This window comes from Pyrus communis, chromosome 7, assembly GCF_963583255.1.
Source record: "Pyrus communis chromosome 7, drPyrComm1.1, whole genome shotgun sequence".
Lineage (NCBI taxonomy): Eukaryota > Viridiplantae > Streptophyta > Magnoliopsida > Rosales > Rosaceae > Pyrus > Pyrus communis.
In genome coordinates, this window is record NC_084809.1 from 25736440 (window position 1) to 25752849 (window position 16410).

The following is a 16410-nucleotide window of genomic DNA, read 5'->3' on the forward strand; positions in this document are numbered from 1 at the left end:
TCGTCACCAAGAGGAAGAACCAACGAACCCAAAAAAAAAAAAAAAATGGAGGTGGGCGAGCAACCCTTGCTAAAAGCGCTCCTATAATCATGCCAAGTAGTGCGAATTACACTTTAGCAACCACCAAAACTCGAAGCACTCCTCCAATTGAAGTCCATGGAGGAAGAACTCGAGGAGCCAAAGCCGGACTCGATGGGCAGTAGCTTATGGCAGTTTGAAAAAAGACATGAAAGTCAAATATGCGATAAGAATTGCCAACAATTGAGATAAAGCTTAAAGAAATTGAGACAAATCTCAAGGAAACGAGACAAGCTCATAGCAAAATTACTAGAAATCAAGGGCCAAATGAAAAGAAAAGGAAGAAGATGGGGTTTAGGGAAGAAGGAGAAAGGAATTAGTAAAGAAGGAGATGGGTTGCCACTGACCCCATGCAAGAAGAAAGGTTGGTGGCTAAAAGGAGAGTTGGGTTTTGCGGTTTCTGTAATAGGTGATTTTGAACAAACGATATTATTCACGTTAAGGAAGTGAGGGAGTAGGTTAAGCATCTTATTAGTAATAATGTGGATCAAATTTGCCTTTGACGATAATCAAATCTAAGATCTCTCACTTACAAGTGAAGAGGATATCCCCATCCCCTATCACCCGCAACCACTTCCCTTCCCACTTAACAAAACAGGGGGCTGATGGAGACGAGAATCCAACTGCTGTCACTTAAATTTGACGAAAGGGTCCCCATCGAATCGAAGCTCAATGTGTTTAATGGGTTCAGGGGAGTCCTGTACGCAATGAGGAACGTGAGTTCGTTACTGCTAATGATCCTACTGTACGGGCTGGTGTTCTGCTGGTCGGAGGATGAGTCATTCATGGTATCGATGGCGAAGCTGCAGCACAGGGTTGCGATGGAGATCAGGCAGATCAAGAAGAGGTCAAGGGTTCTAATGTGGGAGTTTAGGAGGTCGAAGGCAGCGATGGAGGAGCTAAGAGGGGATCTGGATAGGATGGGACCACAGGGGTGGTGGAGTGGGAAGAGGAATGCGACAACGGGATTTTTGGGATGGGAGAAGGGAGTGGGCTCGGGTGGCGACAATGGGATTTTTGAGAGGGGTGATGGGGGATGGGAGGAGGGCGTGGGCTTGGGTGGGAGGCACAATGGGGAGGGAAGTGTTTGCCGGTGATGGGGGATGGGGGAAGGGTTGGGTGGGCACGGATGGGGATTCTGGGGAAGACGAAGGGGATTTGATTTTTTATTTTTTATTTTTTTTTCTTTAAATAATTTTTTTTTAATTTTTATTTTCCACGTGGACCCCTTAATAACACGTGGCACCCAGTCATTGTCCACATATGCGCCACATCATCAGTTAACGGGAGACTTAATAGCCAGACTAACAGATGTATGAGACTGTCCCAAAATTAACACTTTAAGTATGACTCTAGGACGAAAAAGCTATCAAATGTTAAAAACCACGAAACTTGAGGGTAAAAAACTGAGATTTATCCTAATTTTTTAAGAGAACCTGTCTTTAACTATTGGATCAAAGTTTAAAGGCCGAGATTCCTTGACTTGGTGGGTTTGGCAGAAGCGTTTCGGAGAGGATCCCTTTCCTAACCAAAGCAGCTCCTTTTTCTCATACCGCTAAGCCATCCCTCCCTCCCCTTTCTCCCAACTCAGCCGCCGCCCTCACTCATTCAGTCATTCTCTCACTCTCTCTTTCCTCTCTTTCTCTCTCTCTGAGTTAGTAAAATGATAAAGCGGCGATTCTACAAGCTAGAACATGGCGACAGAGATGGCCCCTCCAATTCATCTTCATCCTCATCGGATTCTGAAATGGAGCCACAGGCCACAGACGACTCGGATGAAGAAGAAGAAGAAGAAGAATATGATGCAGTCCAAGAACTCAAGGACGATGCTCAGTCCTGCTCTACCTCCTCTGGTTTTCTCTTCCTTCCCTGCCCTTTAATTATATAATTTTTTAAAATTTATATGATTTTTTGTTAAATTATTTTCTGAATTGATTAAAAGAAAAGGTGGGTATTGATTAATATTGGCTGAAATTCAATTTTTCTTCTGGTTTTTTGGTTTCCAGGATATCAAAGTGAGGATAGCTCAGCGACTGAAGTTCCTGTTGACTCCTCAGGTAAGGTTTGTTTGGAAGAATATAAGCGTTTTTTTATTGTCAGTGAAGTTTTAGTTGTTCCATGGATGTTGAGTTTTCAATTTTCTTTTTGGCATTGATGTTATGGATTGTTCTATCGAGATACATTGTCTATTGAAACAACAAGTTTTCGCTACAGTTCGGATTGTAGAGTCTATCATAACTTTCCCACCCATGTTAGTTTTTGTCTTCCTCCTTCCATAGCACTACTCCCTCCCGAAAAATTGAATGAAAGAGAAAGAAATAGTCAGAAAATGAGGAGAAAATACGGGCTTATCAGTTTTACTTGATGTATTATTGTGCATAAAAGTTGTAACTCTCATCCTTAGGAGTGCCGTAAAGTTGATATGAAAATTAGAATTCAACTTCCAATCACAAAGCACGCAGCATCTTGTTACGCCATTTTGCATAAAAAATAGATGTTACTACATCCTCCCCTTGCAAAGAACAGAACCGTGTTAAGGGACATTTTCGGTTGCAAGATAGATGCTTACGTGGACTTAAGTATAGATCATCAAAGTTTGAATTTCGTAGAATAGTGCAGGTAACTAAAACTTAAGGATAGCTACGGGTTGAAATTCTTCACTCACAACTGTTGCCTTCACTCAGGTGCTATAAAACTTTTCACAAAAGGTTTTTGCATCGTATGGTCATATAATGTTGCACATAAGTAGAACTTCAGGACAGTGTTCGGGTGAACTTCTTAACTCACACGAATATTTCCTTCAGGAAGCTATCTATAAAAGGTTACACCTTTCTATTTCTGAATGATTTTAGGATGAAATACAAGATTGTAATTCTAATTACAACCAAGTGTCCAAAGAAGCATTAGAAACGGAAGAATGGTTTGATGACACAATGGTATATGGTCTTTGGAGGATTGAAAGTGGAGATGTTTTGAGAAATTGCTACTGCAACCTCTTATCATTTGTGGAATTATGGAACCGTGCAAGATACTGTTATCCTAGACAGTTAAACAAAGGGAAATTTGTATCATAACTTTCACAACTTGATTGATTTGCTTGCTTGAGTGCATTCTATATCTTAATGTTTGACCAGAAGGATTACGCTTATGTTTTGACAAGATACATGACATCATTTTTCATGTCAGGTCTACCAATAACTGAAGATGATGATGCTTCAACTGGACATGAAAGACCGGCTCTTATGGTCGATCAGTTGCTTGGTAAAAGTGGTTCAAAATTACCAGAGGAAGAATCTAAAATCATGCCAGACGAGGAGTCAATACCAGTAGATTTACCAGACTGTATCGTGAAATGCAAATCAGCTTTTAAATGCAGGTTATGCCCTAGAATTGTCTGTTTGAATGAGAAGAGTTTAAGGGCTCATCTGAAGTCCAAGGTAAGATGTGTGGCTTACGTATCTTTCTATAGAGTTAAATCATCAGTTGGTATTTGCTACCTCCATTGTTTGTCATTGTATACGACTTGCTACCATTTCTTACCTCGATTGGATTGCATTGGTTATCTGTTTCATTTTGTGGTTAAGAAAATATGATGCTATCCGCTTTCTTCCTTTTGACTGTCTCGGATATGAGATCACTTCCGATATGCAAAACTGGTAATGCAAAATGAAGAAGCGCCAGACTGCTTGATACAGCTTTGTTGTGTTTGCTAGCCCGCATTTAATTGAAGAAGCGCCAGCAGTTTTATGTGGTCTTATCAAGACAATTACTAGTGACTAATTATATTGTTGTTATTATTGCAGAGGCATGCTCGGTCTGAGAAACTATTGGACGAAGGTAGGCTGAAGACCATACTGAACGCTGATGGGAAAATTGATGAAGAAGAGACCCCTGCTTTATACGCTAAAATTCTAGCTAATTCACAGGTACGTCTCTCATTGCTAAAATAAACCAGAAAATATGTCGAGTGGGCGTGCAGGAAGCTAACCTTCTCCGCTAAATTATTCCAGGGTATGCCGAGAAAGAAAAGTAAAAGACAAGACAAGAATGGGTCGAAAAAGAAGGTGAAAAAAACATCACCACAATGTTAGGATATATTTAAGCTTTAAAGTGTGACGTCTCTTATAACGGATGGTTTAATATGCAGAGGACGAGATACGGTGGGAAGCAATCCAAAGGGAACCCGTCCAAGAGAAGGCGTGGATAAAGTGCTACGAATGTTGTTTTTGGTTGGGATTTTGCCATTTTGTACCGAATTAAGGAAGCTATCTTAAGATTTTCGTCGCTTTCGAGTGATGCGGCCAAACTGACTGCTTGATGATACTTTGCTCTGTTATTTAGTTTCAGCTACTTCTAAGCTTGTTATCAGATGAATGAGAATGATCAGGTCTTGCATTCGTAAGATTTACTCTACAAGCATAATGTATTGCATATACATACCGACTGATGCAAATCCAATAATTTTCGACAAATTATACGAGTTATGCTAGGAACAGTCGTGCATGCTTTCTGACCATTTCACAGAGACTCGCATTCAACTTTAAGGGTTGAAAATTGCCCCTTAAAACCCTGAGACTCGGAAGAGATAGAAGAAGTGTAATAAAAGCCACAACAAAAATCATACACAACTGTTTAAAAAACATCTAGTTGAATGGTAGCCCATCCACAAGACAAAATGTAAGCATGGCTCTTCAGTGACTTAAATCAGTTAGGGTACCGATGCAATAACCCGCAATAACTCAAGCATGGTACCCTAAAATTCTTGATACAGGCTACCGGGGCCAATAACACAAGTGAAAGACCAAACCATTGCATTTTCCATTTACGACGATCCTTGATTAAGCAAACTTAAAACAACGAAAAAACTCCACAAGTGAGATTAGTACAAAAAGTTAAGATCATACACAAGGTTCAATGAGATTTCAGGCTAATAGTGAACATCTGTCTCCTATTACTACAAATTTGATAATCCTAGTCAGCACAAAATATGACCTGAATGAAACAGACTTCCAACAACCACAAGTCAGCACAGCTTCATGAACCAATGTTACTGTATTTACAGGGTAGAAGTTATAAACTTCAAAACCCCTTCCCAGGTAGGGCCAAAGCATTTGGTATCCTTCGAAAATTTTGGCAATCGACCAGTGAAACAATATGCATAAAGTTTTCCCAGAAAGAGGATAACGAAAGTCAAAAAGGAACTGGAAGCCTGTGATTCAATACCTAAGGTTTCTGCTCCTCTGAAGGATTTACAGGCAAAACAAGCTGTTCTGTGCTTCCATCCGCTTCATTGGGCTGATCAAGTGGAGGGGGTTGTTCTCCACTCTCAGTATTCTCTGGCTGGAAATTGATGGGGAACTTTGTGACCCTAGGTTTGTCAGACAAAATGTTTCTTTGAACCCTATCAATCAAGACCTTTGGAGGAGGTTCTTCTCGCAGCTGCTCATCATCATAATCATTGTTAACGTAGTAGCCCACTCGGATAAATTCCTGACCAATATAAGAGCAGGTCAACAGAAGCACTGTCACACCAATGATGTCTTCATCACGAATCTTGGATGGGTCAGGAGGATCTGCCTGCAAAATGATCAACAAAATTAATGAAGGTGATTCAAATTCAAATGCACCTTGTGGATCAGATGTGAAAAGGATACGGTAGAAGGATCTAGTGGAAGCTAACCTGTAGTACAAAACGATAGTTTCCGACATTGACAGGCCCAACAAGTACACTCTCCAGGAGTTGGTCATAAGTCTCATCCTCAGCAGATCCCACGTAGATGAGCTTCCATTCCAAATCTGCGTTGCCATGAAAATTACTCAACAATTAAACAAGGCATCACTTTTAGAGTTCACCCAAAACTAGAAAAGCATGTGCAAACCTCAGAAGGCATCACTTTTAGAGTTCACCCAGAACTAGAAAAGCATGTGCAACTTGGTGCTACTTGTGCAAACCTCAGAAATTCAGCTCCCCATTCTATTCAATTTTCATGCAAACAATCATCACCGTTAGCAGGGATGACTCATGAAACTGGAAACCAGATGACCCTAAAAGTCCTCTTATTTACACTCTTAAAGTTATTTAATGAGATAGGGTATGGAACTAGAAGATTAAACATTTTAACAAGAATCTATACATAACTATTTACTAGTCTGTTGTCCTCAATGAGTCCATATGCCTACCCGGTGCAACTCGGTGGTTAAATAATTTCCTGTCAATCAAAACTACAAAATTAGAAATTTTTTAGAGTTACAGCTCTACAAATTTTCCTAATTTACATACTGCTACCTTTTCACTCTTTCAGAGATACCTATCTATATAGACCTGTGCAGTACCTATGCAATGACCAATCACCAGTTGTAGCACCTCAGGCAAGTACTATAATTACAGTCATGTGACTGAAACGTTAAACAATATTCCATACCTGAAGCACCTCAACAATGCATCTATTGTTTGCTAAATTTTATTTCTATTCCAAAATTCATTCAACTCCTTTAGCTGTATTAAATTGCTAACAGTCTAAATAGATCCAGTTGCACATACGACACAAAGAACACGAGGGATGGGAAAAGGTTTCGAGAGGGGTCAGGGGTAAGGGCACAACAAAACATTGAAACTCAAATGACCACAGTAGCTATACAGATATATATAATGCACCCACTTGTTATTAGCTAAGCTGATAAATCCAACATGGTCATGGATAGAAAATATACCACCAATCTTTTTTCTTTTAAATTCATAAAGGAAACACAAAACGGTGTATTTAGAACATATGCTCTCTTGAAATGCAGATACACGACATATTTGCGAAGCTGGTAATCGTGAATGCATACAAAACACAGTTGACTTCTTTGAGCATCACACCGCATCCACTGCGACAACATTTTCTTATTTTCTACTTCTCGCAGTGCTACAGAAATCTTCTAGCATACTACAATGTTCATTTTGAAAAACGAAAAGAAGAAGAAACACTCAACAACCAAGAAATCGTCCATGGGTTTCACTTCCGGCTCAAAAACCCTAGCAATAAACTCAATCAATTGGGCGTATGCCGCCAGTGTATCATATCAATAAAACATAATTATCCAAGCTATAGTATATGAGCTCCTGAACACCCATTTCCTTGCAAGCCAAGGAAACCCGATTTTCGGAAGATATCCTCTACCCATTCAACATTACATCTAACACTTCCATTTTCAATTGTACTACCAATTTCTCAATCAAACACGAAAAAACCCTAATTGAAACTCAATCACACAATTAAAAACAAAAAAGCAAGAGAGAGAGAGGGGAAACGGTACCGTCTTTGAGAGGAGTGTTGCACTCGTAAGAAATTTCAAACTGGAAGGGTGCGAGAAACAGAGCCGGATTGTCAAGCACCGTCACGTTCGTGATGTTAATGGCGCTCATTGCAACGAAACCCAGAGGAAGAAGACGACGACTGTAACTACTACTCTACTCGCGTAGGGTTCCTTGTACGGACGGATTGAAACCCTAGGTTCCAGAACCTTCATCGAAATCCCAACCGGAATCGCAAACTGCTTTCGGAACACTACGGTACGGTAATGAAAAGACAATTTGGTCTTATGTGACTGCATAAAAGTAGGGACAGTAATGTAATTCGCATAAATTAAATAAAATATTTTTTTATACTCACATTTATATATACTAAAACCCAAACATCTTGTTACTGTTCTAGGGCAGTGTGCGGACCAAAACGCCCCTCAAGTTAGTCTTTAGCCACTACTTTTTGTCTTTTTTGTATAGTTAAATTCCGAAATTGCCCTTTCTATTCACCCGTTCCTCTGGAGTCTTTCTTTTGATCTTTTCTTAATTTTTTAAACCCTTATCTACGCGTGTCCGCCATCGTGGAAAGAAAGGGGACATGCGGCACTCTTTCTGCTTCTCTCGGGTGGATCTCTAGAATTCTCCTTTGGTTTCCGTCACCCAACCAATCCATCAGACTCATCATTACACCCCACTAATTGCTCTCTCAGTCTCTCCCACGCCTCACTTACTCTCTCATTACACTCAAATTTTGGATTTTCAAGAAAGGCAGTCTGTTCTGCTTCTTCTGTTCTGATTTGAAGAAGATTTCTCAAGCGGCTATAATTTCACGGTAGGTTGGTTTAAAGCAGTTCCTAAATTTGGGATCGTTTGGGATATTTTTAGGTTTTTCTGTCCCTGAAAAATCTTGGCTCGCTGAAAAAAACCGGAAGCAGTTTAAGCTTCTTCAGCCTTTTGATTTGGATTGAAGATGATTTTTAGCCAAAAAGGCTAATGTTTTCTGGTAAGTTCTTTGAATCCTGCATCTGGGAGTTTTTTTTTTTTTTTCCCCAAAGCTGTGGGTTTTGTTTTCTTCAATTTTAAAACATTAAAAATTGAATTCTTTGTTTGGGTAAAAAATTAATTAGATTCTGTATGGGTTCTAATGAGGCATTGAATTGGGTTTGAGAGTTTTGATTTAATGAGGGAGGTAGGGAGTGTATAGGGAGAGACGAAGGTAGGTGATTTGCAGAGGGTGAGAGAAAAACGGGAGAGAAGGGGTAGTACATTATATTTTGATTTTATAATTTTGGGGGTTTTGTGTTTAAATTTTGCGTTTATACTTTTGGGGGTTTTGTGTATGCGCATGGATGCTGAGTGTGGTATCTGATCTGATTTGATTTTCAGTTTCAGAAGATGGTCATGTTGGAATTTTGGGGCTTTCGTATGCAACGTTGGAACCACTTTGTGCTCAAGGTATATAATAAGGTACGTAGCCTCATTATTATACCTTATCTTATCTTCTGTTGATACGAATTTTGTTGGTTTTTCGATTTTATCAGGGTCCATTTTTTTAACGTCTGGCGTTCGTTGGTGAGTTTTTCTACTTTTTTAGTACTTTTTTGCAGATATAGCCTACAAATGTTGTCCCGAAGGTTGGACATAATCATTACTTCCTATTACAATTATTAAAGTTAATTCAATTAACTAAAGTTGATTTGAATGTGATGACGATGGAGATATTTGCATAGGTGATAGAATCTCACTGACAACTTTCGATATTCAGATGGAATTTGCGTATGAATTTTGTTTATCTAATTTTGGGTGTTCTGTTTATATCGTTAGATTCGTCGCCTGAGTGTATGATTTGCTTCTGTTTTTTGTTTCAGGAGATGTTGCTCTACATTTCTTCGGGCTTTTGTGTGCAGCTTTCGAAGCCCTTTGTGCTCAAGGTAAATAATTTTAGTTTTTTCCTTTGAGGCTTGCTTATTAGGACAAACAAAAAACGTTTTGATAAATGGATGCAGATGGTATTGAGAGTTTTGGCTATTCCCTCAGTGTGTGTAGGCTTTTATTCACGACGGGTTAAGTAGTTTTGAACTTCTCTTTTGCTTCATATGGAAACCTGCTTTACCATCTCTAGGCTACTAATAAGTGTGCTCAACGTTCAAATGGTTCTTTGACACGCTACTTAGCATTTCTGATTATTTAGTTAATTAAGTCAATGATGACAATACTATAGTTTCATCTTTCAGGAGAGTTAAGTTTCTCTTTTATATGATTCGAAGTTTAATAAATGGTGCCTTGCTTCAAAACCTTTTGTGATCTCATGCTGCCATTTTATTTAGACTCAAGAGTGTTAGTTGATTGACGTAATTACCTTTCATTTGCTAACAATTCTCAACTTTTTTTTATGTATTGTATAGTAAAATCACGGATTTACCCCTTCTGTACGAGTGTCCGCCGTCGTAGAAAGGAAAGGGACGGGTGGCACTCTTCTTCTGCTTCTCTCAGGTTGAAGAAGATTTCTCAAGCAGCTATAATTTCAAGGTAGGTTGGTTTAAAGCAGTTCCAAAATTTGGGATCGTTTGGGATATTTTTAGTGCATTGTGGTCTTAATTTAATTGCGTGGTTGCTTTCAGGATTTCTTGAGTCAAATAACAACCTGGGTGATCAAAAGGATAAAAAAGCATTTAGTCTCTGCTTGCAAGATGACTTATTTTCATGTCTGTCCTCCCTCTAAGTCAACTGAGGATTCAAATCTAGTGGGGCCAGCTCAAGATATAGATAAAACAATTTCAAGTCTTTAAAAGGTATAATTTGCTAATCCCCCTTTCCTTGGAGTTAATTTTTAGTGATGTGTTTTTAATAGGATTGTAGATTTGAGTAGTGAGTATTTTCAGTAGTGTTATTTTTTATTAGCAATTTATAATGCTATTTGTAAAATTTAGCCAGATTTTTTTAACAACTATAATATCGTTTGATTTCAATTTGTAATTACTTCTTTTGATAAATTTAAGCTTAATTATGTTAGTAAATCTTTATACCTTATGTCCAAATTCATATACAATATAGTATATGATACATATACAATATATTCCAGGATACATATACAATACCGTATATGTATAGTTTTGATATTGTTGCTGACCATTTTCAATGCATGCATTTTGTGTGTAGAGGGTGAAAGTTGCATTCTTCACAAAGGCAAAATAAAGAACAGATTCTACTTCATATGAAAAGAAGAGGTTAGTTTGATTATCATTGCTTTTTTGATATGGTTACTTGGCTTACGTCTAATTTAATCATTTGCTTGCGCAAGTTGAAGTCATTCGTTTTATTAATGTTGGTGATCAAGATCAACCTGAGTTAATGTTAAAACAATATCATAATTTTCATTAGTCTTGATTGTCTTAACCCCTTTCTTTTCCATCTTTACCAAAATTTCATGAAATTTTTTCACAATTTTTTTTAAAGAAATTAAGTTGTTTTACTATTTTACTATCTCTTGATAGATTTTTTTTTTTTTTCGTTGATCAAAATTAGTATTGCAAATTAACCCCTTTCAATTACATCTTCATTTTATTGCTGTTTTGTAATTTCAGAACAATGTGTTTGTATGCTTCTGATTAAACACAAAAAGGAGTCCTTCAACGTCGAACAAGATGTAATTGAAGTTTCTACAGAAGTTACTAAATACTTAATTAACAATGACAATGATGTATCCCTTCACATTGCAAAGCTCATCCCCTCCGTTAGCAATTCTGGACAATTTGAGGTAACATCATCAATTCATTTTATCAATTTTATTTGTTTGAGCGATTATCGCATAAACCCAATTAAATTTCAGTACAAAAACTTGAATTTTGTTTTAATTTTAATAGTTGTAGTAGTATATACCATTGATTTAACTTTGTACAGCAATTCTTTCCTTCTGGTTCTGCAAATCCGTGAACTTCGCACCAGAAACCAATGACTACGATATAGGCACATATATGTTAGTTGTTGAACATATCGTTGTAAATAGATTTCCACATGAATGCAAATAGTGTTGTATATCATAGGTATTTAGAACTCTCTGCATGTTTAATATGGTTTTAAAACCCGCAGCATCGCGCAGGCACCATTGCTAGTTCATATCTAAATGTGGGTTCGGTTTTTTACCAAAATTGAAACCAAACTTTGATTCAGTTCGGTTTAATTTTCTTTCGATTTTTTTCGGTTTGGTAATGTTCGCTTTGGTTTCGGCACAGTTTGGATTTTTATTTTATAAAACTTGATCCTTTTTTAATATGAAATTTAGAAAAGAGGTTTGTATTGGTAAACTAATAATAAAAAAATAGGGACAGTGCGAAAGTGGAAAAGTAGTTATACATATACAAGATCATATAAACCAATCTATTCTATCAACAACCTCATTTGCAAAGAAAAATGATCACCGTATCCATTCAAAAAGCAAACAAATAGAAAAACTCTTCCAAGTTCCAAAGCCTTCCAAAACTTTCCTCTAGAACCAATGAAATATTCTCCCTAATTGAACCAAGTATGCTTCTTGAAAAAACTATATGCTTAGTTTTAAACTTGGCAACAAAGTTTCACAAAGAAACATCATGGGCATAAATTCATAAAGTGTAAAGGGATTCGGTTCAGTTCATTTCCAAACCTCCAAAATTGAAACCAAATAAGTTTCGGTTCGGTTCGGTTCGGTTTTTTCCTTTTTGGTTCAATTTTTTTCAAATTTTCGGTGTTCAATCCCCTTTTGTTTCACTTTTCAATTTTTTGAACCCACCCTTATCCACATCGTCATAACATATCTCTAATTTAAAAAATATATATATAAAAACATAAATCTCTCCCTGGTGCCTCTCTCTTTCACATTTCTCTCCAATTTTCTCTCTCCCATATATTTTTCAAAAAAAAAAAAAAAATTGTTTCGGCTTACGCTAGTATAATTTATACGACTTATTATTGATAGTACACAAACCTAATTCTACACAAGTGTATTTTTCTTTCTAAATGTAAAATGTTGGGAGTTAATAATTAGATTTTTAGAGTGCCAATGACAATTCTCATATTTATTTATTGTAATTTAGGGTTTTCTTGGAGACGGAATTGATTTTTCGGTTCAATTTGGGAGTTTTGAATTTTGTGGGATTTGATTTTTTGTCATTTTAAAGAGCAAAATAGAAACAAGATAGTTATCTGATGGATACGGGCGATAGGCACTGTCAAAATGGCGGGAGTTTTTTTTGTGAAGGCTACTGAAACGGCTATTTAGCAGTACTAACTTGGAGCGAGAAGGGGGCAGAGCCTAAAAGGAAGGAAAAAAATGGATTGACTAAGAAGTGATAATTGACGCAATGATAGCTATGTCATATCACTCAAAGCTGAAACTTAATAATCAACTCTCTCACACAATCTATCAGCGAATCTAAAGAGAAACTATTATGACATGTCTATGATTTTCCAGTATTTTAATTCTTGAAGGTCGAAGATGACCAAAATGCCCCAAGATGGGTAAGTGTTGACTTCTGTTGACCTTTGATCTTGTGACACGTTTAAGCTATCACCTTAGTATATTATTGTAGTCTCGATGATACAAATGCGTGAGCGCAAGCAAAATGAAATTTAGAGTTAAAACGAAGATTCTTATAGTTCAAAGGCGTTTTAATAATATTATTATATTCTGGATATTTTCCTTTAGCTTATTTTATTTATGTTTGCATTCGGGTCCAGAGGGGTTCACTCCCTTTTTCTTTTCTTCCCACATGCTTTCTCTCACTCTGATTCTCTCATTTCCCTCATTTCTCTCTTTTTCCTCATCTATCTCATCCTTCCCCGACAACCTCAAAAACATCGGTAGCGAAGCCATAGTTCTCCGACGAACCGAGCCACCCAACCATCACCATCCTGACCACTTTTCGCCACGAACCATACCCTGGTTGTTGTTCCTTGAAATTCAAACCCAATATACCAATTTAAAGAACTCCAACATTGAGGAACTTTCCCCATAATTTTTCTGCCATTCTAGTGAAAGTAAGCCCCGATGTCACTACTGTTAGATATGCGTTGAATTTATCAATTTTCATATATTGCATGTGTGAAATGGTTGAGAAATGGCGCAGATTCGAAGAGGAAAAGTCTCTAGGTTCTCCAGCGAGAAAACCTAGAATATGTGAGAAGACGGAGGGGATTCCGGCTAAACAGCAAGGAATCGATCATCTAGACTTGTACTAATGTGTTCGTTGAAGTGGAGCAAAACCCAAACCTTGGATCAGACATTGAAGCAACGATGGTAGCACGGCGAAGACTTGACGTTTTCCAACCAATTCCCCATATTCTGTCAAGTTATAGTGGTAGACCAATTCAAACCCAGTCCAAGCCCAGTTCAAGCAGTTGAACCTCAAATATTTCAAAAGTATATTCCTTTCAAATTCTCATTAGATGCCAATGAAATATTCCAATGTCAATAGAATATTTCAATTCTATATTTCAACGGCGACATAATATTCAACTGTATCCTTCAACGACGACGAAATATTCCACCGTTAGCAACCATCATTGATACCAGCTCGTGGCAACGCGTCCTAGCCCCTGTAGGCATCTGAAGGCCACATCTAGAATTACAAAGAGTGTGCAAGACAAACTGACACACCCCGATCTAGAATGTCCAACTGGGCTCCGAATTGAGCTGTGTTGGCCAACATCAGCAAGGTGACGAAGCCATAAAGTGCAACGATGTGGAAAGTGTGAATAAATTTAAACCTAAAAGTGCCTAAATGTAAGAGTGCACTAGTGAGTAGGAATGAACCCATTCCACACGTGATGCCTGAGCATAAGTGAAGTACAGTAGAGGTAGGATGAGAATTATATCATCGAAGGTAATCTCCAATACCAAGATTGCCAAGAATCCTCGTCAATACGAAAGCTCAGCTACTAAAACCTGGAAGGGTGAAAAACAAAGGTGAGTTGGCCTAAAAAAATAGTTTTGTAAAAACCTTTTCGAAAACATAATAACACCTCACCGTAAAATAAGTATAGTTTCCAAAATATACATACTACATATAGTATGGAAATACTTATTGTAAATCGTAATATCTCGAACATGCAATATTTCACAATATCTCTTAAGTAAGCACATAACATCTGATAATCATCACATCTCGCACAAACGATATATCATATCGGGTGCTCATTGACATATGCTGACACACGAGTTCATGCAGAGATATTCTAGCATGAACAGGACTATGTGTAATCTAGTAGTACAATCAAGTGAAGACTAGTGATGAGCGCATCACATACGAGTCCTAATCAATAATTCACGTCGACATAATACTATTCACGGCCATAAATATAATTAAGGCATCCCGTAATAATATGCATACATGTGCATCCCATAAGATTATTCATAATTCTCCAACAATACGACATTTCCTTATAATCGTTAATTTAATTATGGCAATCACGTAGAAAATTCATTAATAAATATAAATGCGGAAACTATCAAATATATATATATATACACACACACACACACACACTATATAAAAGAAAAGACCCACTCACACATACTTACGGGGTCGCAGCCATTCGAACGAGTAAATACGAATCACTGATGTTAATTGTACTTAAGCATAATAGAGACCCATTAATAAAACTCAATTAAAATGTTTGAATTTGGAGAAATGAATGGTGGATTCGAAATCAGCGCGTCGAAATATGCTAAGAATGGTCATGGGCAATTTTTGTAAAAAGTCAACGAAAAGTCAACAATCAACTCTAAAAAGTCAACCAAGACGCCCTGGTGGTCAACTATGTTAAAACTTTGGAATTTCACTGAATGGATGCCAAAAATGGACTCAAGACGTCGAAATTAGCCTAGGAGGGTTTTCGATAAAATTTTAGAAAAAGCCAACACAAGGAATATTCTAGGAAATATTCCAGGAATATTTAAGGATCCATTTTGGAATGGGCTGGATCAGATTAATAGACCAAAGCCTTGGGAAGGCCCATGGATCAGGTTTTTGGGCCGAATTTGGGCTTAGACCCTTTTTTTTTCTTTTTTTTTTTTGGGCTCGCGGGTCGCTGGACCCAACGAAGAAGAAGACCAAATTTTGTGGAGGGAGGCCAGAAAACTTCAAACACCAACCACAAGTTCAAAACTCAACCATTCTCTATGATTCAAAAGGAAAAATGAAGCTTAGAGCATAAGGAACAAGAATCTTCCTAAGTGGGGTTGAGCTGTGGTTGGAGTTGATCGGGAAAAGCCTGTAAAGGCTTCAGGTCAGCCGAAAAATCTGAGAATTGAAGGGCAAGGTTAAATTCGTCGATTTTTAGTTCGAAAACAACCCAAATAGTTAGGAAAAGTAACAAGAGACTGGAATAAATCCAATTCAATTGGAGTTTACCTTGATTTCGTTGATTTCAAAGTAGAACTTGCCAGAGAGGAGGTTGGTAGTTACGGTGTGTTTGCAGAGAGAGAAAAGAGACGTGAGGGAGTCTGGGGCTTTTCTCGTTTCGTAAAATTCATGGAGATTGTGAGGTTGTGGTGGTAGAACTCGTCATTCCGGTGAAGGTGGTGATGGTGGTCTCGGTATTGCAGAGGGAGGACAGATGAGAGAGCGAGAGAAATGAGAGCTTGGAGAATGAGAGAGAGAAAGTCCAAGATTATGGAGGAGGAATTGCCATGTGGCAAGAAGAAAGTGGAGGGTTTGTGCTAAGTGGGCCCTACGCCAAAATAAGTTATTAAAATATTAAATATTCACTCAAAAAATATTAAAACAATATAAATAATATAAAATAATTTAGAAAAAATTATATAATAATATAATAATATATAAATAATATAAAATAATTAAAATAGTAATTTCTTAAAAAAAATAATCTTTCGGATTCGTAAATCCGTAAAATCTTCGTCGTAACTCCTAATTCGATTCCGCTTGCGCCTACGCGTTCATACAGTCGAGTACTTTGAGAATACGGTAAAATAATAATTCAAATGCATCACGAAATGATGGACAATAAAAGTCAACGTTCTTGCTTTTAAGGGCATTTTCATCAATTCA

The 16410-nt window shown here is 37.5% G+C and overlaps 2 protein-coding genes and 1 long non-coding RNA gene across 3 annotated transcripts; 2 read left to right on the plus strand and 1 right to left on the minus strand.

Moving 5' to 3' along the window:
• Window positions 1-1583: 1583 nt before the first annotated feature.
• On the plus strand, window positions 1584-4494 carry LOC137740112 (uncharacterized). Its single transcript, XM_068479920.1, has 6 exons — window positions 1584-1931; window positions 2085-2135; window positions 3265-3515; window positions 3882-4004; window positions 4089-4142; window positions 4226-4494. Exons 1-6 carry the CDS (start codon window positions 1742-1744, stop codon window positions 4283-4285), a joined length of 729 nt encoding a protein of 242 aa, XP_068336021.1. The 5' UTR covers window positions 1584-1741; the 3' UTR covers window positions 4286-4494.
• A 438-nt stretch (window positions 4495-4932) lies between these two features.
• On the minus strand, window positions 4933-7646 carry LOC137740113 (histone chaperone ASF1B-like). Its single transcript, XM_068479921.1, has 3 exons — window positions 7378-7646; window positions 5759-5874; window positions 4933-5655 (listed from the first exon to the last, which is right to left on the minus strand). The coding sequence occupies exons 1-3, from the start codon at window positions 7484-7486 to the stop codon at window positions 5302-5304; spliced, it is 579 nt and encodes a 192-aa protein (XP_068336022.1). The 5' UTR covers window positions 7487-7646; the 3' UTR covers window positions 4933-5301.
• Window positions 7647-8204: 558 nt separating this feature from the next.
• LOC137738658 (uncharacterized) lies at window positions 8205-10590 on the plus strand. The gene is made up of 6 exons (XR_011069042.1): window positions 8205-8366; window positions 8750-8830; window positions 9232-9294; window positions 9769-9892; window positions 9985-10155; window positions 10523-10590. It is a non-coding gene; the product is annotated as an uncharacterized lncRNA (long non-coding RNA).
• Window positions 10591-16410: the final 5820 nt, after the last annotated feature.

Bases quoted from the DNA above. Each gene is read 5' to 3' on its own strand.
- LOC137740112 (XM_068479920.1), top strand. From the start codon at position 1,742: ATGATAAAGCGGCGATTCTACAAGCTAGAACATGGCGACAGAGATGGC. The intron at 1,932-2,084 runs GTTTTCTCTTCC...TTTGGTTTCCAG, and splicing joins GTCCTGCTCTACCTCCTCTG to GATATCAAAGTGAGGATAGC. The intron at 2,136-3,264 runs GTAAGGTTTGTT...TTTTCATGTCAG, and splicing joins AGTTCCTGTTGACTCCTCAG to GTCTACCAATAACTGAAGAT.
- LOC137740113 (XM_068479921.1), bottom strand. From the start codon at position 7,486: ATGAGCGCCATTAACATCACGAACGTGACGGTGCTTGACAATCCGGCT. The intron at 5,875-7,377 runs GTACCGTTTCCC...ATGGCAACGCAG, and splicing joins CAACACTCCTCTCAAAGACG to ATTTGGAATGGAAGCTCATC. The intron at 5,656-5,758 runs GTTAGCTTCCAC...ATCATTTTGCAG, and splicing joins ACTATCGTTTTGTACTACAG to GCAGATCCTCCTGACCCATC.